The following is a 24,231-nucleotide window of genomic DNA, read 5'->3' as shown; positions in this document are numbered from 1 at the left end:
GAGCACTGTTAGAAGGGACGCCATCAAAAAGACAAGAGGTAAATACTGCTGAGGATGTGGAGAAAAGGGAACCCATGTGCACTGCTGGTGGGAATACTGGTGCAGCCACTATGGAAAACATTATGGAAGATCCTCAAAAAGTTAAAAATAGAACCATCGTATGATCCAGCAATTCCACTTCTGGGATTATATCCAGAGGAAAGGAAAACTAACTCAAAAAGAAATCTGTACCCCCATGTTCACAGCAGCATTGTTTATAACAGCCAAGACATGGAAGCAACCTAAGTGTCCATTGACAGATGAATAGATAAAGAAGTTGGGATATCTGTATGATTTCACTCACATGTGGAAGATAAAAACAATGACAAACAAACACATAGAAACAGAGAAGTTACCAGAAAGGAAGGAGGGTGGGGAGAGGGCGAAAGGTGTACAGGGGAATATGTGTACTGTGACAGATGGAAACTAGACTTTTGGTGGTAAACACAATGTAGTCTATACAGAAGCTGGAATATAACGATGTACATCTGAAATTTATATAATGTTATAAACCAATGTTACATCAATAAAAAATTAAATAAAAAACAAACAAAATTTTACAGGGCTAGCCCTGTGGTGCAGTGCTTGGGTTTGGCACACTCTGCTTTGGCAGCCCAGGTTCATAGGTTTGGATCCTGGGTGCAGAGCTACACCACTTCTCAGCAGCCATGCTGTGGTGGCATCCCACATACAAAATAGAGGAAGACTGGCACAGATGTCAGCTCAGGGTGAAACTTCCTCAAGCAAAAAGAGGAAGACTGGCAACAGATGTCAGCTCAGGGTGAAACTTTCTCAGCAAAAAAGAAAACAAAGCAAAACTTAATGCTAAAAAAATAAAATGCATAAATCCAATAAGTCTTTAAAATAAACCTAATTCAAAATACAATACATTTCTTTTAAATTAATAAAATCAAACTTTACGCTTTGTTTGCAATAGCACTGGCTGGAGTGTCAGGACGCAGGGCCGTATAAATTGATAATGGTGGTGTCAGCTAGTTCAAGCTTTCCAGACAGCAGTTTGGCACTGAAACCACAGATATCCTGGCTCATTGAACCCACTTTTGGGGGTTGGAATCTAAGAAAATAATCCAAAAGAAGTATCTGAACAAGGGTGCTTAGAAGTACTATTTATAATCATAAAAAGGAGGGGAAAAAAAGAAACAATAAAAAAGACTGCACAAACTATGGTTATTAATGCACAGAATACTATACTGTGATTTAAAATAACAGAGAGGTATAAATGAGTAAATATAAAATACTGATGCTATTCAAGAATACAAGAACCATACACTGTACGTACTGATTACAACTATAAAAAAAATCTATGCCTATACACTGATACAAATGGATGTGAGTTTAGAATAAAAGTAAATATCATTTAAAAAAAGTTGTGGTGTATATATATCATGGAATATTATTCAGCCATAAAAAATGAGGAAATCCTACTATTTGCAACAACACGGGTAAACCTTGAGAGTATTATGCTAAGTGAAATAAGTCAGAGAAAGACAAGTCCTGTACGATTGCACTTAGATGTGGAATCTAAAAGAAAAAACAATCACACAGCACGATGGTTACACAGTTAACACTGCTGTATGATATACAATTTATATGAAAGTTGTTTATAGAGGGTTCTCATCAAAAGAGAAAAAAATTTAAGTAAAAACAAAATGTAAGTCAAACCATTATGCTGCACACCTTAAACTTATACAGTGATGTATGTTAATTATATCTCAATAAAACTGGGTAAAAAAAGAGAAAACTACCCTTAACTAATTATTTGGAATTGTGCCAAACTCTTAGCACAAAATAGATATCCATTGAAATCACGCGTATTGCGTATTTCACTAAAAAATATTTGTAAGAATAATATTCAAATACTTCCTTCTTAGCCAGTTAGGTGTGATATGAAAATCCTTTTGGCAGATAAAAAACTTCTCAGTTTCTGCTCAAGAGATTTATTACATGGGGTTATATTTTGTTTTATTGATATTTTAGCAAAATATAGGTTTTAAAAAAAATAACGTGAAATATATGCACTTATATTTTCTTCTGTCTCAAACTGACTTTCTAATAGATAATTAAAAATATTGGAACTTATAAATAGTTCAATGAATAAACTACACTTTGGCAAAATGGGCTAGGAAAATTTAACAGATATTTTAGCAATATTTTTACTGACAAGCTGAAATAAACAAAGCTCTTGTTTATGTAATTCTGAAATTAGTCTCGCAACTCCTCTACACTGAGTTTCCATCACCAAGTATGTTTCTTGACACTGGAAGAGTGAAATAAACAGTTTTAACAAGGCATACTACAAAATGGAGCATGCATTGGCCAAATTTGGGTACAGTAAAGAAAACGTATAGCATATGGATCACAACTTGATAAAGTGAAATCTGTTTTGTAAGAGTCTATTTTCCTTTAAAATTCTAATTACTGATGATAAAGAAATACATGATGAAAAATTCTGGATTTCCTTTTATCCTAAAACTCATCTGGGAAGTATTTCATCTGACCACAGCCTCAGGTATTCCTTTGTCACTAATTAGAGAAATACTGAATATTTCAACTATAAATTGCTTAATTATATTTGTCAGCCTGCTCTAAACCAATTAATTATTTACTTCTAAAAATCTTTGATGCTTTGCTATCCAGAGGTTCATTTCTGGAATACAGACCAGGAGCTACATTTCCTCTATGCCAATTAAGCTGAAGACCTGAGACAGTGAAATGCATTGTTGTGATGCACAATGATTTACAGTATTACTCACTATAAAGAGATGAACCACGTTCCTTACAATTGCAGTATCTACTTCCGTCCTTAACAAAGCATTAAGTCACTACCACGTTCCTTCATGAAAGAAGTTCCTATGATTTTTTCCTAATGTAGTCCCTTTTATAAAGAATAGCTTACAGCACAAATAAGAATGTTTAGAAAACAATTTTAGAGTTTCTTAGGGCCAAAAACCCTTCCTATATCAGAACACTGTCTTCTCTCATGGCAGCGTACACTCAATATCTTAGTGACTGCTCTTAAGACCAGACTGTGAAACTGTCTGTGACTGTCACACCACCACCCATGCACACCCGCTGACCCCTGGAACAGAGCAGCGTAACAGAGGCCAAAGAATCAACTTTGTACATATATTCACCACATATTTATTGAGTTACTCTTATCAGGTAGCCTGGCGAGCAAAGCAGACACAGTCCCTGTACTCAACAGGGCTGTCAGTCAAATGGGAAACAGAGACATCAACAAATTAATTCCACAAATAAAGGCGTGATTACATTACTGAGTGCTGTGAAGGAGGAGAGTTCCGCGAGGATTAATAGCATTGAACAGTCAGTGGGTGAAAGGAAATACCCTTGAGAAAGTGATGTCTGGGTGGAGAACTGAAGGATAACAGGCATAAACGCAGCCAAGAACGGGGGAGAAGAGCACGTCAGGCAGATGGAACTGCATGCACGAGTGCCCTGGAGGAGGGAAATGCATGGTACCCTCAAGGAATGGAGAGGTCAGCGTGCGGGAGCCCTCGAGAGGGAAGCAGGGCCAGACTCAGCAAATACTTGTCAAGCACCCACTCTGTGCAGGCACTGGCCTCAGACCAGGGATCCTTGAGTACACAAAACACACTGAGAATCCTCCCTCCGAGAGCTTACGCTCTGATCACACAAGGTTCAGAGCATCCTGTCAAACACTTTCATCTTTACCCTCAATGGGAAGCTCAAGAAGGATTTGAAGGCAGAGGTTTTCCTCGTTTCCTCTCCCTCCTCACCTCCCTTAGAGACTGATGGAGAAACAGATTTGAGGAATGGCTGCTTAACGCTGGGAGGTTAGCTGCGCAATGACGGTACTTCCTACCACAGGGAGAGAAATGGAAACGGAGCTGGGTGGAGAAATCCGAAAGACATTTGGAAGAAAAATAAACAGAACTTGGTGACAGATTGAAAATTCGAGGTAACGGAGAGAAGCGTGGAAGAGAGGCCTGGTCTCCAGCGAGCGTGGCTGGATAGACCGATAGGCGCTGAACCCGGAAAACGAGAGGAGGGTAGTCCGGGAGGTAGACTGTGAACCTCTCTGCAAACACACTGAGTTACACGGGCTCCGAATTAAAAGAGAGCTCCACAGTAAAGATAAAAAAATTGCATGTCAACAAGAGTATAGAGAGTAACTGAATGAGTAATTGAATCCACAGGCATGAATGAGATCAACTACGAAGAGTATAAAGCAAAAAAAAAAGCCAGGACTGAAACTTTTAAAACTCCACCATGAAGAGAAACTCAGCCAAGAAGAGAATGACTCCGTTACGAAGAATCAGTCTCCAGAGAGGCAGGGAGAAAATCAAGATACTTTGGGACTCAAGAAGCCAGCGGAGGAGTATTTTAGGAAGCAGAATATGAAACGCAGAGCCAAACGCAGCTGAGAGATCAAGCAGAACGAGGACTGGAAGAGGTCCACCGATTTGACGACAGAGGTCATTTGAGAGCCATTTCTTGTAGTGTGTTTGAAGTGGGGTCAGGAGTGAGTGTCTTACTGTGGAGGTAAAACAGAACTAGGGCAGGAAGGAGGAGGACGCAGGCGGAGGGGGTGGGGAGACTTCGATCAGTAGTGTCTTCTCTCATCACCTTACTTCAAATAGCAACCCTTCTCCTCCACGCTCCTCATTGCCCTTCTCTCCCTGACTTTTCTCCATTGCGCTCTCCAGCATCTGACTCACTGTATATTCCATGTGCTTATCATTTTGTCTTCCCCGCAAGAGGTAAGTTTCGTGAATGAATGAATGAGGGACAGGTGTGCCTGCAGGCGTTTGCATGTGAACGTGGGTAATTCAACAATGACCTCAGGATATTCGAATGATGACAGAAGGGATCCAGAAGACACACAACAGTTTAAATGGCTGACACACTGAATTCAAGCTGGAGAGCAGGGTTCTTAACTAACTGCTAGAGAATCTGTGAATGCCTTGATCAGAAAATCCGGAAAGCTGTGTAACAGAAAGCAAATTGCATATGCATCAACATTTTTCCAGGAAGAAGGTCAAGGGTTCCCAGGAATTCTGTGACACAAAAACCTTTAAGGGCCACTAAAGAAAAGCACATGGATTTTTGCATCAGACAAACCTAATTTCAAATACCAGTGTTTCAATTACTAGCAATAATACTTATCTTCTTTAAATGTCAAATTTACCTCTCAAATCCTTGCGAAGAGTAAATACGGTAACGCACATAAAGCACTCAACATTGCTTTTAAAAACCCCTTACAATAAGCCCATGTAGCACAGGTTACTGGCCGTGCTCAGCATCTGTTGAGAGACTGAAGATACAACTGGACAATGGCCAGACCATACACAAAAACAGAACTTTGACCCACAACCTGCAGCAACCTGACCAGGAAAGCAACCTTTTATCTGTAACAAACCACCCAGGAGGGCAGCCTGCTCTAAGGCAGACTCGCAGGAAGCCAGCCTGCTGCCTCCCGTGACAATCCAGGAAGCTCAACAATCGCTTCTGTAATAATCAGCCCCAAATGGCCAGGACTAGATCAATAACTCACTGTTTCCCTAATTTTCGTCCCTGCTTCCAACTCAGGACCAATCAGAGAGAGCGAAATATGCATTCTTACCAATCTCCTAGGATGCCCACTTCTCGTGAGCTCGCCTGCAGTTTCCCAGGCCAGCACGTCCAATTAGGGCACACCTTCCTTTCCTTTCCTTTCCACTGTAAAGATTTCCTACTCCCCTGCCTGCACGTGAATCCCTGCCAAGATGTTAGCGACAGCGGTGGACTCCCTTGTTACAGCAAGCTCTGAATAAACAGCCTTATTAGCTTTTCTCCTTTGGTTGGTCTGCGCTGATTTCCAGACTGTTCGCCTCGTCTTCCAGAGTGATAGAAGTTTCTCCTGGTACAGGGTCGGCCACATGAAGACTGTACATTCCAGCCTCCCTTGCAGCTGGATCTTTTCATTAGACTAAATTCTGGCCAATGGGATAAAACTGACGACGCTCAGCAGCAGCATCCAGTGATGTACCTTAAGATACAGCCAGCAAGCGCCCTCTGCCCCTTCAGGCCTAGGAATGGCGATCTCATCAGCTGTAAACAGGCCTGGTCTCTGAGAATTTGAGAGATCAGAGCTACCTTATTAGCCCCAGAATTTTATGTAATAGAGAAATATTAATAATAATAATAATGGTGGTGGTACCATTTACCTAGGTTTACCACGTGTCAGTGTTCTTAGCTCTTAATAACTATCAGCTAATCATTTAAAACAACCCTATGAAGTAGGTCCTATTAGTATTTTGTTTCTGAGAAAACGTGGCACACAGACGTTAAGTCGAAGACAAGCAAGCAGTTTTTAGGCTACTCTTATTTAGAAATTTCTACAACTCGTAGCTGAACTTAAACCCAATTAATATGCCCTTAGAAAAGAACATTAAGTAACTTTTAAGTGGTCGAATCAGCGTTTGATGTGCAGGGTCTGAATGCAAATGCAACGCCCACTTTCTTATCTGGTGAACCCCTCCCAGAAAAGTTCAGGCTGCTCTGGAATCTCTTTCTGCCTTCCTCCCCTGATGGCCAAGGACACAGGATCAGGGTGGTCTGCTCAGAGAAATCAAGCTGCAAAATCTCAGCTTTAGCTCACAGAAGACAACCCTCTCGGTCTATCCCCAAGTTGGGTTTGAAGTGTTTCCACATCTATGCTGACCAGGGTGAACCTCGCCAGGTACACCAGCTTCATAGTCATAATCACCACCATTGCCAACCACTTCTCACGGATCTACCATATGCCAAGCAACCCTCTGAGGTCTTTAAGTATCTGATGTGCCTATATGTTTAACAGACAACTCTGTTAGAAAAAGCGTAACTTTTAGTTTAAAAAAAAAAAGGACAAAACTCACCTTTATCATTCTGGACAGATCACCAGCATCTGCTAATTCCAAAACTATGTTTAGCTCATTATCTTCAATGAACGATGCATAATATTTAATTACATTTGGATGGTTGAGTTGCTGAGAAAAAAACAAAAAGCATCAAAAGTTTTCTTACTGTAAATTCCCAAGAGTTACTTAAAGTTTCATGACTTAAGAAGACACTCAAGTGCTACTGTGTTTCATTTGTAAGTTACAGAAACCTCACCATGACAGTGTATTTTTCTTTAATCTAGTGAATTTTGAAACAAGTATTGTAATTATTGAAAGTAAAACTAGATATCAATTTTATTTTAATGTTCTTTATTAGAAATAATAAATTATGCACTTAAAATTTTAGAAAGTATTGCTATATCCAATAAATACATAAACAGATGGCTATAAATGAATGACCACATTAAATCACCAACTGCTAAAAATTATATCCTTTAAAATGAGAACTGTCATTGAAGGGCACTCAAAGATAAGAGAAGAATCCTGTTTTATTCCTATTTTGAAATTGGGGCTGATCCTAGAATAACTTAGCCAGTGGTAAAAAAAAAAAACAAAAAAACTGGCATCTACTATATGTATCTAAATATTGCTTTTACATGAAATAATATAAATATACTGAATTTACCTATAGGGTTGATTCACAAAATAATCCTATGAAAAATTTTACCTTGTAGAAATATATGCATCAGTCTATACATATTTATAGTCTTTTTGTACCATCTTTTTGTTCAATCTTTAAGTAAGTTAACACAAGACAGTTTCTCAAAGAAAATTATTCAAGAATTATCCCAGGCAGTATATATATGATTTCCTTCTCTTTTTTCTACTTACAGGTTTTCCCCCCATATTTCCTATGATGATGATATATCATTTCTCTAATGATGATATATTATTTCTCTAATATAAGTTTACATATATTTTAAAAGCAGTTACTTCATGCCCCAGGAAATAACTAAACCTAACAGAACAGTTGGAAAGCACAGCTTATTTTGATCTTATTCTCATTTTTTTGGATAAATCTGATTCATTTTAGACACGAACAACAATGGATGGTGTAAAAAACATCCAAATCTTATTGAAAAGTGAAAAATAGAACATAAGCCACAGTATTCCCTAAAAGAAATTTCACCAGAATAAAAGCCGGGCAGAGTGAAATCTCATCAGATTCTTTGAGTGGCTGAAAAACTGAAAAGTTGATTCTGACATACTCTACATCAGCCTTTCTAAATCTGGAAAAAAATACAGAACTATTATTTTTTAAAAAGTGAGCCATTTGGATAGGTCCACATTCTCAATACATCACATCTTAAGATAATACTAACGTGCATTTATATTACTTAACCTTCAGAATACGTCTAATTAGGATGGTCAAGAAAAAATTTCTTCAATGTTTTATGCCCATTTTATCTAGTTCCTAGTTTGAAATGAGAAAAAAAAAAAAAAACCCCAAAAACTAATCCTATCAAATGTTCCGATTAAATTATTTTACAATGAATCCAAAAGGTAAGTAACTATATTCTTCAATATACTGAGATTCAAACTTGTATAATGTTACTTGAAATCAGTATGGCATAAGTCTTAAAAACCTTTCTGTTTATAAGTATGATTATTTTAATAAATCACTTCTACCAACATATTCAGTTATGTTCAAAACAGCCAGTAGTTCGTTTGTTACTCACCTTAAGGAGATCTATTTCTTTGATACAATCAGCACGTGCTTTGGCATCCATTAAATCAAATATCTAAAAATAGAAACCAGAGCTATTTAATAAAATAATAATCTACAGTTCAAGCTACCATATAAATTCATTATAACACTTTACATATAACTATACAAACACGAAGGAACTTCCTTTCCAATTAGCTTTTAGGAGCTGTGGAGATCTATAGGTATTTTACCTCATGCTACCCCTGAGCTTACATTTTTCCTCCAAAGGCAGTCAGAACTAAAAACAGGAAAAGAGAACAGCTAGATATTTCAAGGCTTAAGTTCAAATGGAACAGAATGGGAGTTATGAACATTATTATAATGAAATAACAGTTAATATAATTAATAAAATAATCAATAACAACGATTAATATGTGCTAAATAGATTCCATGAACTACGTCATTTACTTCTCATTTAATCCTTATGAGGACGATAATATTGGTATTCCCATTTCATAGATGAAGAAAAGTAGGTTTAGAAAGCTTAAGAAACTGATAAAAGTTCACAGAGCTAATTAGTGGGGCAGCCAGAAGCCACTCTCAGTTATCCGGTTACAACCCAAGTCCTGAACCGTTAATCTACATGGTCAAATGGCATCTCAAGGTCTAATGTGAGGTGCATTCCTGACCTGCTGACACCACCCCAAGGAGGCTGAAAACTGGTTCTTTGGAGAGGTGGGTACAAAATCCTACACTTTTTGAGTATGAAGCACAGATATACATACAAATATATTCCCATCAGTGGAATTAAAATTTCATGGGGGGAGGAGGGTAATTAGGAAAAAAATGTCTCAAAAGGCTGTCTGGAAGGTGACAATGAAGAAAAGGTGAGGAAATATCAGTCTAGTGTGAAAAACATAAAAATAAATAATATAATCAAAATTGTATATCTCTGAAAACAAAGAAACCTCTCAATGTTCTAAGTCTGCGGAAAACAAACAGTAAGTAAAAAAGCAACACACTAAATAGTACAGAAAATATGTGAATAAGTCAATACTACAAGATGATTAAAACTGGTCACATAACAAAACCACTTTAATGACATTTCTAGTCCTCAACTTGATCAAGGCTTCCTGACTGAGGAGCCGATGCGTTCCAGGAAAAGGAGGTGTGTAACCAGAAAGTAGCGCCTCGACCCACGTCCTTGTCACTCGGGCAGGAATCACTGGACACCTACAGAGGGCACAGCCTCTTCACACAGGCTGCTGTAATCTTCAGCACATTCTCATAAGGTAGGCAGTACTGGCTCCAATTTAGAAACGAGAACTGAAGCCCACAAAGGTTAAACAATACGCTTATGGTTGTAAAACTGGTAAATGGCAAAGCCAGGATTTGAATCTAGGTTGTTCCAGCTCCAGCGTCTGTGTTTTCCCCATTGGCCCAGGCTGCTGTGGAGTCTAACACACATACACAACTAACTAATAAGTACAAAAAATACGTGTGTAGAAAGTGCAGTATCAGAAACCTACAGAAGGAATCCTCATGCGTGTGAGGGGGAATTATAGGATTCTGCCAGCCAGAAACGACAGATGTCTAAGGCACAAAAGTCTACATGGAATGTGGGTGTATAATTACAGCTTATAGGAGGCAACTTTTGCTTGAATATCATTCTTAATATCCAGATATGCACACGGTTCTAATTTTTCCTTAATCAAAAAAACAATATGAAAAATTTTAAAACAAAAATAAAATCCATAAACTCACTGCCTTAAAGAATTCTAACGTTGCTTGCTCCCTTCCATTTCTTGTACGATGCACCTGTCCTTTAGGTGGTGAAAATAACTGCGGTACACAAGATGCTATATGCTTTTTCACCTAAGACTACGGGCAAATACTTCTCATATTTCTACACAGTCTTCAACTTATTTTGGTTCTACTGTTTCTAACGAAAACTTCAAATATAAGTTTATGTCTTGCAAGTTTTTAATGTGAGACAGCCGAGCAGTGTATACTGTTAAGATTTGAAAAAATAGAGAATCTTATCCTAGTTAATGGTTTATAAAAAGAGAGAGAGAAACCGGATGGTATCAAAGTTCTCCTGACTTAATTCAAGTACCAGAGAAGGAAACGTGTGTGCTAGCACGTGCATTAGAAATAGCAACGTCCTTTTCCTCCACCAGTAGTCATCCTAATCATCTTAGCCACGGCAAACTTGCATTAACTACTATGATTTCAGAAGGGAACAGAATGGAATGAAAGGAAAAGAAAAAAAAAAGGAAAGGACAAGGAGTGGCAAACACTATCACAACGTTGAACTAAAATATCTAGGAAGAAATGTTTTTGCAAACATCAAGTCCACGTATGTAACAAACTTTGGTAAAATGAGAGAAAATATTAGATTTAAATGGACACTAATAGCAGAGATAAAAAAAAAAAAAGAACTCCCCATATTAAAGCAAGCAGGGTGACCCTACTCACTGAAGGAAAACCTTACACACCACGATCCTCTTAAGAGCATCTAGCTTCACTCTACACACAGACGGGTAACAGAGATAAGGTTAACCTGCTCACGGTCTTGCTTTCCATCATTCACAGTTTCTATCAAAACTATGCTATTATTAGATTTTATTATAGATGCAAATAACAAAACAGGCTTCCAGTCCTTAAGATACACACCGTCAGACACAGAACGCAGACTGGAACACGGAAGATCGCAGGCAGGAAAGTGTGGACACTTCAAGAAGATTTCTCATAGAAATAAGTAAAGTCAAAAGTTCATTACCTTAAAGAAGTAAGCTTTACATTTAGCAATCTTAAATAGAAAAGTCACTTATCCCCCAAAATGCCAAAGAATGCCAGAAAAATGATGTTGTTACTATATAACACGTTAAACGATGATAAATATTAACGTCAACAGAAAATTCGGAGCCTGATGTTAGTTACAGGTATGAAATACACATACACAAACAGATTGCTTACACTGAAAAGTCAAAATGGCAAGAGAAATAACTGATTCTTGCCAAATCATGGATGCTGATGTCACTCGCGGGAACTACAAGTCACAGGGGACTTGATATAACTCCAAGAAATGTGAGGGAGAACAAAATTTTAAATGCCTTTGAAGGAATTCCTGAAAACTTTTTTTTTTAAGGAGACAGAAAAAGGATAATTCTTGTACTAGCGATTAAAACGAAGAAAACCACAAACTTGAAGGCACATATAAATCTAATCTCCCAGTAACCAGTGCCTCTACGATGGGAGCAATATTAAAAACCAAAAGATAGCGAGTAAGATGAGAATAAGAAGTGTAGAGAGCTTTAGGAAACCTTTCCAGACACAAACTACCCAGACAGACGTGTGCTACACAGAAATCACGACTCTTTAATTCAACATTTATAATTAAGCTAATTTAGAATCACGAATTGACTTCTATTTTTAACTGAATTCCCAATAATATAAAGTCAATCCTCAAACGCTGACAGAAAGAAGGATTGCTGACACATTTAAGGCAAAACTAAATTCAAATACATTTTTAATTGGGAATTCAGAAGTATGTTATCTCTCTTTTTCTTTTAGCCAGCAAGTCAGGGCAAAAATAAAAACTGAATCTTTAGATTAATCATTCCCAGACAGAGTGTCAAAGCTGTCTGATCTCATGAGCAAGAAAAGGCAACACATAGGGGAAAAAAATCTGGATTTTGTAAAAATATTTTTCATAAAATATTTACAAGCTTATTTTCAGAAGACATCTTTTTCAGCTGTACCAGAACTTCTGGGTTTTTGAACTTATTTTATACTTGGTAATAGAAAAGTTATTAGCAGTGTTCAGGCAAGTACTGGCTGATAAATTCTTGGTATTCTCTGAATCGTTTTAAAAGTTTTCTTCAAATTTTGCCAAAATCACTCATGACAAATGAAACTGAAAAAGCTAACACTAGATATCTTTTCAAGAGGAAAAAGAGGCCTTCAAGTAACTTAGAAATGTCCTTGAAAAAGCATATGTCAAATTGTGAGAAGAAAAAAACACTTAAAATGTAGCAAAGAAAGTATTTAAATATGTATACTAAGAGAGTTTGACAAACCTGGTATATCTCACTTTAAGTATATCTTACATAAATAGAAATCTTAACCAAGTATCTCCTGGGCCTCCCCAGCTTTATAGAGCCCGAATAAATGCACTGAACAGCTTGTCCCTAAATTGAGTCCTGTATTCCATGTGACAAGACCTCTGTCCTTCCCCTTCTGATTTCGCCTCTGAACACCCCTCTGTTCATCCCAGTGTTCTCGCCCCTCGAACCCCCGGTTCCAGAACAATGTTTCCATCCCTCTATTCCAACTGCCTGACAGCTGTGCAGACACACCCTTTCCTACCTGTTTTTGGGGTCTGTGAAGGGGACCCTTAAGTCCCAACTCTACCACAAGGAACATTTTTGCTACTACCAGCCTGCAATTTCTGCTTCTCCTGCTCGCTGACTGGCAGGCAGAGACTTTCCCTTCCAGAGCCTCCCTTTCATTTGAAGGGGCAGAAGATGAGTGAGGGGGTTAGAAATCCACAGCAGAAGGGCTGTGACCTCTCTGGATATAAATTACAATCTCTGAACAAGAAAAGTTCCAACTAATTATAGTCTCGACCACCAGCCCTTCCCTGTCTAAGTACACAGGCACTCTGAAGGGTGGGGCGGGCGGGGACGGGGCGGAACTTCAGCAAGGTGAGTCGGAGAAGAGTTCCACACTGGTTTCAGAAACCTGCTCCCTCTAACATCCGGGCGGGCAATCCAGCTGCTGTCAGCCTTCCAGCCTTAACGCATGTCTCAGAACTGCAACTCAAAAGAGAGGCCTCAATTTCCTTCTTGTGCATTCGTTCAGGTCCTGGCAAATGATGGCATGGAACTAGGTACGTGATTGTGTCACTAACCATTCTCTGACTCTGAAAAACTCTCTGTTTCCAAAGGATGCCTTTTAACTCAACAGGCTAGTATATGGTGACCTAACTTCCAGTCCATCAGTAGGCCCTGTTCAACAGGTTTCCTTAAAATTAAAAAGCCTCTAAAAATCATCCCAAGAAATTCATCTTTTGTTGTGATTTTATGAAGCTTGAAGCTCAGCAAAGCTTAGTCAGGGTCCTACAGGTTAAGGAGCCACCCTCCAGAGGAACGCTGGAAGCAGTGAGTGAGAACGTGGGCACAGGAGGAGCAGACAATCCAAAATCACAACTGTGAGAGGAAGAGAAGCCTCTGAAGGGACCAGAGAGGGGGATTCCCAGAGAAGTAGGAGAAATAAGATGGGAGATCACAGAAAACAGGAGAGGCAAGTTTTGCAAAGCTGTGGGTGTTGAAGCAACAGATTATACGGAGATGTCGGTAAGAAAGTCAAGTGATGACATGACAGCCGGAGAAGGCAGGCTGACGTGGGAGAAATGGGGCAGCTGGTGAAAAAGTCCACAGGAGGCCAAAGAAGAGGAACCCATCCGGAGCATAGGTGGAGTTCAGAGAACATGAATCAGGGTAGCTGGGCAATCGTGAAAGCACATCAGAGAGTAGAAACTGTCTCTGTCAAACAGGAGAGGACATTTTCTGCTGAGCAGGAATGCATATGGGCTGTGCCTAAGGCTTCAAAGTAGTTGTTTTTAACTTTCATTGTGGACAACATTATAATCATATATCTGCTGACTTGGGGTTCTTCTTACAATGAGGTTAAAACATTCAAGTAGTAAGTATAAGAGAGGACATTTCTTAGAGAAATAACCTGAGCCCTTCTGTGCTATGGGACGTGGAGCAATGATGACATGTGAATAGAGAAATGAAGAAATACACAGTGGAGATAAACCATGATGAGGGAGATTCTGAAGTGGAAGCACCCAGGTTGCTCGAATAGCTGACAAGGTCCAAGAAAAGTAAGAAAACAACTGAAACTGGACTTCAAATAAGAAGTTTGGAGCATATGGAACAGTGTGCGCGGTGTCAGGATGATTCAAAGAACAACTTTCGTTGGAAAGAGGAATGAGAGAGAAATGGGGACTGTAGTTAAGAGACAGACTTTTGAGAGTGTGAGAGAGAACAAGAGTGTAGAGAAAGCCAGGAGTGTGGACTGAGAGGGCTGACCGAGCGCCCTGGAGTCAGGCAGGCAGAGAAACCGTGAGGCCGCATCCTAGTACAGTCAACACGGTGCCCGGGAACGGAGAGGAGCAAAGGAGAGTAAGGGGCTGAAAACACATTATTTTTTTTTAAAAAAAGTATTGCCAACAGGCAAACAAGGAACAAGGATGGAAAAAAATATTTAACTGGATAGCACTGGCTTCAAAGATGGAGGAGCGCCAGCTGGCTGGGTGTGGAACAAGGCTGGAAGTGCAGCGGATAGCTAGCAAGCTCTCATGCAGTACCCCACGTCAAGGAAGGAAAAGCGTCTTACACTGGAGAGGGCTGTGAGGAAGTGGGAAGGCCAGATTCATTCAGAGAACAATGACTAAAGATCTACTGTGGGAAAAAGGTCAGACGTACTGCTCTTAAAACCTGCCTCCTGAATGAAAGCTAGGATGTCATTTTATTTGCTTTTACACATTCTTTTAGCTCTAATGTTTACAAACCTCTAAAAATCCCCTATTTTATAATTTTTGTTCATATGGCCAATAATATTACTTATTTAACAGCTGAACATGTTTCACTTAATCACGCTGGCCTTATTATTGCTGTGTACTGAAGAGGGTGAGTACATTCTCTACACCGCAGTCTGTGCAATCTTTAAAAGATAGACCAGATTTTATCACTCACCTGCTTAAACTCCTCCAATGGCCATGCATTACCCTTACAACAACAGATAACATATAAGTAACACATAAACCTCTCCACAGCCTACAGACAAAACTCTCAACATCTGGTTCCCACCTCGCTCTCTAAGCCATGCGACTTCTCTCCTTCAGCCCATTTACTGAGGTCACAAGGATCTGTGGTCAGGACACAGAGTCCATCCTACCGTTTGGGGCCTCCAGGTGTGCTGTTCTGGAACCCGCTCTGCCTGGGGCTCAGGACTCCTCGTCCTCCACCTCGGCTTAAAGTTCACATCCTCAGAGAAGCCTCTGCTACATGCTCTATCTCAAAAGCCCTCCTTCCCCGGCCTGGTCTGCCTCTAGGACCACACCATGGTCACGTCCTTCTTGGCCAGGATTATGTGATTTACTGTCTGTCTTCCCCACAAAAATACTGAACTCAATTGAACCCCTAGTGTTGAATACAGTGTCCGCCATATAGCAGGTCCTCAATAAATATTAAATGAACACAATAAAAATCCTCAAGATCATAAATAAAAAGTTATTTCAATACTTACTCACTGGGCCTGGCCAATAGAAGAAATTATAATTTTAAATTTTTAAGATGAACCCATACAATCAAAACATGTGTTATCATAATGCTAACCCCAAGGTACTGAAACCAGCTCAACACAAGGTTGACATAAGGGAAGCCATACTGTAGGAAAGAGACCATAGTGTAACTTTGAATGACCTCTGACTAACCAACCCAGCTAGACTTGCACCCTCCAGGAGATTCTCCTGTTCTGTAGATTTTATGACCCCTGCTAGTGCATATACCTCCTAGCTGCGATAAGATGATAACTTCATTCTTTTGAGTTCCTTAGGAACGTGATGACCCACAAACAGAGTCCATGCTGATAGCCATCATCAATGACAACCGAAAGATCTGGTGTGGCAACTCCCAGTCTGTAGCACCAGAGGGTCAACATTCCTACCCCCTCCCCTACAGCCCACTGGCCTATATAACTGCTTCAAGATTCTGTGCCCCCTTAAGATGGTTCTTTTGGACATGAGTCAGCCATGTTCCCTCTTGCTAGCAAGCTGTAACAAAATGTCCTTTCTCTGCCACCATCTTGCCTCTTGACAATTGGCTTTTGTCTCGCATCAAGCAGATGGTGCCCTTTGCGCTATTAACAGTACCATAAGATGCTAAAGAAAATAAAATGCGAAACATCAAAAAAGGACAAAGGACTAAATTATGCCACTGATGTCTACTGTATTATTTAAATATTTTTAACGTTAGTAATCCTTTTATACCATATGTGGTAATTCATTATAACCCCAAAATGTTAACTAGAATGCCCTATTCTCTAAACATTCAACAAGACTAAAAATTTACTATATCCCTTATATCCCTAAAATAAAATTGCAAGCACAGTAAAATAAAATTAAGAAGCTTTAATTTTTAAGATAAAATGCCTATATCTTCTTGACAAGTAAACTAATATCAATTACTAAATTAGTCTCCAATTTTTAAAAATGTAATATATGGATTATTTTACAAATGCTTCCGATTTTTATTTGCTCATATAACAACTGGAAGTTTCAAAGGAAGTCTCTAGAAATTAAATAATAAAGTTGATAAAAGCTGCAGGATGAATTCAGCAATCACAGTGAACACTGAGAAAGAGAGTGAATATATGGCTAACGAGGTTATGAATATATTAAAATCCTGTATCCATTATGGAAGAAACTACCACTGTCTACAAATATCTAATTGCATGCAATCCTAATTTCTAATCACAAGGAAACATGCAGAATCTAGAATCTAAAATTATTAGCTTACGTAACAAAACAAGCCACACTCATTAACATACTTTAAAAAGTGATTTTTTAACAAACGTTTTAAAATAACAACCAAATATAAGCAATATAAGTAAAGCATTAAACATCAAAGAATCCTGTCCTTTCAGGAAGCTTTTGTGAGGTTGCCTGGATCAAAAAGGTGACTTTGAACAAAATATAACTTTCCGTTTGCTTTTAGGGATACAAAAGTGCTTTCCAAACCAGTAAGTGTCACTGACTGACAACGGACGTCCCACAGTAAAACAGTATTATCTGGACATATAACTTAAGAGTAAGCAGAGAAATGAAGCATTAATGAACTAAGGATTAAAGTACCTCACCTATGATTACACAAGAGAAACAGTAAGACTCAAACTCATACTACTCTAACACCATGTCATAAAACCGATGAAATAAAAACCAATTCCAATTACATAGGTCTAATCAATGAGCTAAGTATAATAAAATACAGATTGCATGTACCAGATCAAAACAACTCTTTGATAATCTTTCCATACAAAGAACTGAGGTTTTGAGACCCAACTCATTTCCCCTGTAAAGACTTTCCTAGCCTCATCTCACCTCTGTGCCCCTCAAGGCTGCTCCCATTACAGTACCCATCTCATGAATTTAGAGGTGTCTTGGTCGCACTTCTATTGGAATCCCATGAGTCCCGTGATGCTGTTTATCTCAGGAGTCCCAAAGCCTTAGACACTGACCATTGAATGCTAGGTGATCAATAACAGTCGTGGAATGAAGTGAATGAGCAGCAGGAAGGGAGGCAGGCAGGGAGAGGGGGAAGCAACGTTGGCATATGGAATTGCGTGGTTACATCAGTTAAATAATATCTTAATTTTTGGCAAATGAATCATGATGGGTTGTGGGAAAACTTTCAACAAGCTTGGTTCATGTTGCTATATACACAGACTCTGAGATCCCTTTATGATTTCAAAGAAGTAACATGCCTTCCGTACACACGCTCTTCCTTCCACATACAGGTAGCAGGGAAACTTACAGGAAAGGCAAGAGCTTAGCACACTGCTTTTTTAAAGGCCCCAGCTCCTGAGTCAAGTAATGCAGCCTTTAAATAACAAGTTGCATGAGGAAGTCCTGTATTCCACTCTTTACGAATGTTTTTAAAAAGTGCTAGGATTCTTCAGAAAGGAAAATATTCTGGTTAAAGAGATTTTAAAACATTTTCACTTTAAGGTGCAAAGATAGCTTTTTAAAAGGGAAGAACTATGGGCTTTATTGTTAAGCACAATAAAGTGCAAAATATCACAAAAATCCATAACATGTCTGAAATGCAAATATATTTCTCCTCACAAAGGTTTAACACACAGCTCTCTAATTAAATAAGCTAAGAATACCTTCACAACATCATATCTCTCTTCTATAAACAACTTACAATTAAACTAGAAGATGCAATAATGTCAACACTTAAAAAGGCAGAGAGGAATGGCATAATCCAGAGGACAAACTTGGACTCCGCAGAGCAGGAGACATTGTCTGAGGTCTATCACAGAGTCAAACGGGGGCAGTGCAGGGGGCGTCTAGCACTGAATGGAAACACAACTGTGCACATTAACTCATGTCCATTCAAATTTCCAATCAAAAGGAAGAAAAATACAGGGAGGAAGAAAGATGCAGATGGTACTCAGAGAGACCTGGAGGAGCTTTTGTTCCTTCTCTCTCTCCCTCTTTTCTTCCCTTCTTCCTTTTCTCTTCTTGCTAAGTATTTCTAATGACAAGGCTCGGTGATTTAAAAAGTAATCAATGGAGATGGAATCAGTGGGAAGGTGGAGAAGAAGGCCAAGAAGGCCCCAGGGACCTCCAAATGATGTCTCAACCCATCTACCCTCTGGCCTTGACCACCTGCAGCAAGTCAGCAGCCATTTTCTCTCCAGTCCATTCTGTGTGTGTTCAGTTTGCACTTTTATTTTGAAAATAGCCAATTTTGAAGGTTATGACCCTACATGAGATTCCACAGTGAATCCTGACTTCCCTACGATTCAAATTCCTGTTCCTGGTTTCAATGCTCTCCAGAATCTGGTCTCACATCGACAGCCTGGCTTGAGTTCCAATTCCACCAACACCAGCAGCTCAAACTGACCTCTCCATTCTGTGGACTCCCACCTATTTAAATCAGGAATCCCCATCACAGGATTTAATAGCTCAATGTTCTAGATAGACTCGTTTCACCCTGAGGGTAGAAATAATACCACTTGTTTCTTTTTTATTTAGGTCAGTGCTCAGAGATAGAGTGGAAATTCAAAAAATACATTTTAAAAATGGATCAAAGAGTTATTCTGTAAGGCAATAATCATTCCAGAAGTCATCTGTTTCATAAACACTAATATCTCATTCTATACTGTATTTTCTTAAGCTATAAGTGGCCTATTAAAAGACAGAAGATTGCTACTCTTACAAGCTGCTGGTGAGAAAGTCAACTGGTCTAACTTTGGAAAATGGTGTTAACTTGTAGTGCGAACCATGTGCATCCCCTTTAGCTCATCATTTCCACTCTTAGGCACATATAAAAGACAAATTTTTTCATGCGTGCACTAGGAAAGACACATATCAACATCACAGAAGTACTTTTTATAATAGCACATAACTGTAAACAACATAAATAGCAAGCAACACTTAACAAGAACAAGTGAATACTATACAGCAGTGAAAAGGACCAAGTACAGCCACATGCACCAACATGTGACAACATCTGTATAAAGGTTAAAAAATGCAAAAGCCAACAGCAGATTTGCTTAGAATTTATACAGATGTAGGGGAAACTATAAAGAAAAGCAAAGGAATGATAAACACAAAATTCAGGATATGGTTACCTCTGAGGGAAGGGAGTGGCAGACATGGGCCAAAATTACTTTAACGTTTTATTTCTTAAGCTGCATGATGAATATGAGGGTGTCTCTATTATTCTTCATCTCTAACATATATGCCACATGAAATCTTTCATAAATATTTGCTACTTCATTAAAAATGTAAGTGAAAACTGTTCACTCTGTAATGGCTGTTGCAAGTATAGTGATCTTTAAGAAGTTAGAAAAAAAGTAAGAGGAAACTTAGGTTTCACAAGTCTCTACAGAGGAAAGGTATCAGGGTTGCAGAGTAAAACGGGAGGTCTACCGGCAGGTGTGAACACTAACTCCCTTATCTGATAAAGAGAAGTAAAACTGTATGATGTCAAACACACTCTGAGGCAGAAGGACAAGTACCTTCTAGACCAGAGGGCAAGTGAAATTAGACTTCAAGACTTGCTGGGGCAAGTGAGACTCCCAGGGCTCTGCCAAGCGAGCACTGCAGGGCAGACCAGTGGGGCTAACCCACGGGGCAAGGGCGGGACTCGGGAAGAGGAGCCGGGCAAGACAGAGAATCTGAGGAAAACAGAGAAGAGTCAGGGTGGGAGCGCAAGGCTGACCCCAAAATGACACAAATACGACACGGAGATTTTCAACAGGATATCAATCCTCTCATCTTATCTACTTCATTTTTGAAAATTTCCCAGGAAATAAAGTTCATTTTTCTTTCATTTATTGCCAGTGTGGTTCTCCACATTAATATACCTCGCCCTAATCTTGACTGCCGTTTGTCAACTTAGACAATACACATTGAGTCTATTTTTCCTACTGTGATGCCTTCAGCTGAGGACACAACATCTGGAGCCGTGTCCAGTGAGGAACAACAGTGCTGCCTCAAAGCCTGGACTTGTGGGAGCATGTCTAGGATTATTCCCGGCATCACTGAGTCTGGGTGAACAAAACCAGCTTAATTTTTAAAGCCTAGAAGTAATATTAAAACTAAAAATGAATCTCCACTGTGTGCTACACTCAATTCAAGCTTTTCAAGCACAACGTTTACTCTTTCTCAGCATTCTCAAGGCTGTCACTACTCAATCATTCAGGACATCCTTTTCTCTAGCTGTTATTCATAGCATAATTTTACATTGATTTAGATAATTAAAATCATCTTACCTGCACTTTTTTTAAAGCTACTGGTACTCCATCCAAGAGACAGGCTGCTCTATAAACTTCACTAAATTGCCCGCGACCAATTTTCTTTTCTATTCGAAAGTTGGCTAACGTATTATAGCCCATATCCGGTCGTAAGGCCTTCTGTAATTAAAAAAGTCAGAAAAGTTTTCAATCACACAATATACACACAATCATGGACTGTTTTCACATAAGCAGGTAAGGCTGCAGACATCCATTCATTCAACAAATATTTACTGAACTGTTCATGCCAGACACTGTTCTCTATAGACTGGGGATATAGCAGCCAATTAGACAATATTCCCTACACTCAGAGAACTTAAATTCTGGTGGGGAAGAAAAATGATACACAAGGTAAATATGAAATATATATAGAGAGAGACAGTACGTGAGCTAGAAAGGACTAGAAAAAAATAAATGAAGGAAGAGGCATACGAAATGTCAGGGATAAGGAGGATTTTGAAATTTTAGATAGGAACTCTGTATAAATTGTCCTTAGTTCACAGAACATAAACTTATCCCATTCAATCTAGCACCTCTTCGGTATTTCTTTTCTTTTTCAAAGAATCTTTGAATTGAAACGGATCAGGTATATACATACACATTCATTTAGTCCAAGCTGCCAATTAGTGCATGGGGAACTTCTGAACTTCCTGATAGTTACTTAACTTCTACAAAGAAGATTTTCCAGTGGCAGGAAGTTTCCCACCCCATCACTACTTTTTATGATTAAAGACTTTATTTTTTTAGAGCAGTTTTAGGTTCACAGCAAAATAGAGAGGAAGGTACAGAGATTTCCCAGACACCCTCTGCCTCCATTCATGCATAGCCTCCGCCACTACCAACATCTTCCACCAGAGTGGTACTTCTGTTACAACTGACGAACCTTCATTGACACATTACCGTCACCCAAAGTCTATAGTTTACCTGAGGGTTCACTCTTGGTGTTGTCTACTCTCTGGGTTTGGACAAATGTATAATGACATATATCCATCGCTACAGTATCATACAGCATATTTTCACTGCCCTAAAAATCCTCTGTGCCCTCCCTATTCCTCCCCCTGCCCCAACTCACACTGGCAACCAGTGATCTTTTTACTGTCTCCATAGTTCTGCCTTTTCCAGAATGTCATATAATTGGAATCATACAGGACGTAGCCTTTTCAGACTGGCTTCCTTTTCTTAGTACTTAATTACATTTTCAAACAATATTTTTTTTTCCTTCATGGAAAATATCATTTCTTTTTTTAACTAATTTTTTTTAGCACTTACTATGTGCCAGGTACTGTGCTAGCTGCTAGAGAAATATGGATGAATTAGAAATGTTTTCAACTCTCAAAGAGCCTACTCAAATACCTGAAAGACACTCTTCACTGTGCTATGAGAGAAACAATGATAGGGTAGTCTAGTTTAGCTATCATATGCCCTTATATCTTAACTTTTTTGGCTAAACATGCATGGGCCTTTTCAAGATTCTTAGATTATTGGTAAGTACACTCTTCCAAGCCTTTCACCACTTTGCTCACATTTTTGCAGACTTGCTCTACAAGCCAACTTAGAGTAAACATGACATTCTTGTGGGGCCTGACTAGTGTACCTCCTAATGACACTGAACATTAAATACTTATCAATGCAATCAGAGACGGCACTGGTTCAGAGATTACATTCAACTCGATCTCTTAGACCCCCAAATAAACCTCTGTTAAGGCTGGTGACTCCATGACTTATGCAGAAGGCTATTTTGTCATATGGGCAGTACTTCAATTAACCAGCAGTACGTTTTATCTCGTTAATTTCCCTGTACGTACCTCACGAGCAAAACTCTATAAAATTCTGCTGAAGTTTCACTAGAATTCAAACACAGTGTTTCTCAAAAAGACAAGAAAAGGAGCAAGAATTTGCTAGTGTACATTGCTTTTCTTTCTTCTGAAGGTCCAAAACATTGTCACAAAAAATTCCATTCTTCCATTAAGACACGCAAAATAATGAGAATACAAGAAATTTCACAAATTCATTTCATAAACATAAGGCCAAAAGTAATTGTTACAACAGAATAATAATAGTAACACCTACTACAATAATAGAAGGTTCCATTTTGGCAACTACAACTTAACAGGTACTATATATTAGGACTCATATGCCATCTAATTCAATGCCCATGACAACCCTATAATGTAGATGTTTATCAAAACTTGTCTCATTGACTTCCAAGCCCTGATTCCCAGGATAGCCTATGCTTTACTGTCATGGTTACTGAACAGTCACCTACAATATGACCCAACACTATGGGACCCTACATGATGATTCACAGATACTTTCCATTTCAAGTCTTTTGATGGGAAAAAAAACCCAAAAACCAGGAATAGGAACATGTGTCAAAAAGAAAACAAAAATATATACCATAATAAGAAAAATAAAATTAACAAATAAAGGGAGACAGCTTGCCATGCTGTTCATTCATAAGATTTTCCTTTTGGAGTCATTGAGATTAATTTATAATTAAGTGTTGCTGTTACAAAATGGCATCTATTTAACAAAGGAAACTGACAAAGTACCACTTCTCAGATGTATTCAATGGATATTAGCAACTTTTTTTAGTTTAAATAAAAGTTTCATTTAAAGAGGACAGATTTTTTTAGATTGCTTCTCTTTTCTAAGAAGTCTTTTTTTAAAAGATATTGACACACTAGCAGAGTCCCAACATCTAAGACACAGAATGCCTTCCTCTCCCGTGTATGTACAGACCATTCTTTCTCCTGATGAAAACGTGTCAATCTCAAGAGTAAAACACAGCTTCATCATTAGGAACACTATCATACAATCCAGATACTTCCAATTTGACTGGGAATTCCATCTTCTGTCTGCACAATAACTGACAAATGTTAGCGTGAACTGCTAAAGCAGTGTGACAACCGCATGCTGAGAGCAGAGTCTCGCTAATATGTTTTGGCGTGCAGGTTTGTAATCACACATTTACATATGCAATGACCTACATTTGCATGTCAGATCACACACTGTCTTGGT

The 24,231-nt window shown here is 38.8% G+C and overlaps 1 protein-coding gene across 8 annotated transcripts in view; it reads right to left on the bottom strand.

Annotated features, from left to right (window-relative positions):
* NEK7 (NIMA related kinase 7) overlaps positions 1 to 24,231 on the bottom strand; it is a 160,728-nt gene that overhangs the window by 47,499 nt on the left and 88,998 nt on the right. For all 8 annotated transcript variants that reach the window (XM_070602455.1, XM_070602451.1, XM_070602456.1 and 5 more), the window contains 3 exons: positions 21,190 to 21,330; positions 8,642 to 8,704; positions 6,939 to 7,049 (listed from right to left, as the gene is read on the bottom strand). In XM_070602455.1, the coding sequence (XP_070458556.1) occupies positions 6,939 to 7,049; positions 8,642 to 8,704; positions 21,190 to 21,330 (315 nt within the window). The remainder of the gene's footprint in view (positions 1 to 6,938; positions 7,050 to 8,641; positions 8,705 to 21,189; positions 21,331 to 24,231) is intronic.

The sequence above is a fragment of the Equus przewalskii genome, chromosome 31, assembly GCF_037783145.1.
Source record: "Equus przewalskii isolate Varuska chromosome 31, EquPr2, whole genome shotgun sequence".
Classification (NCBI taxonomy): Eukaryota; Metazoa; Chordata; class Mammalia; order Perissodactyla; family Equidae; genus Equus; species Equus przewalskii.
The sequence above is the reverse complement of the archived record's forward strand: the minus strand, read 5'-3'. Positions and strand labels throughout refer to the sequence as shown.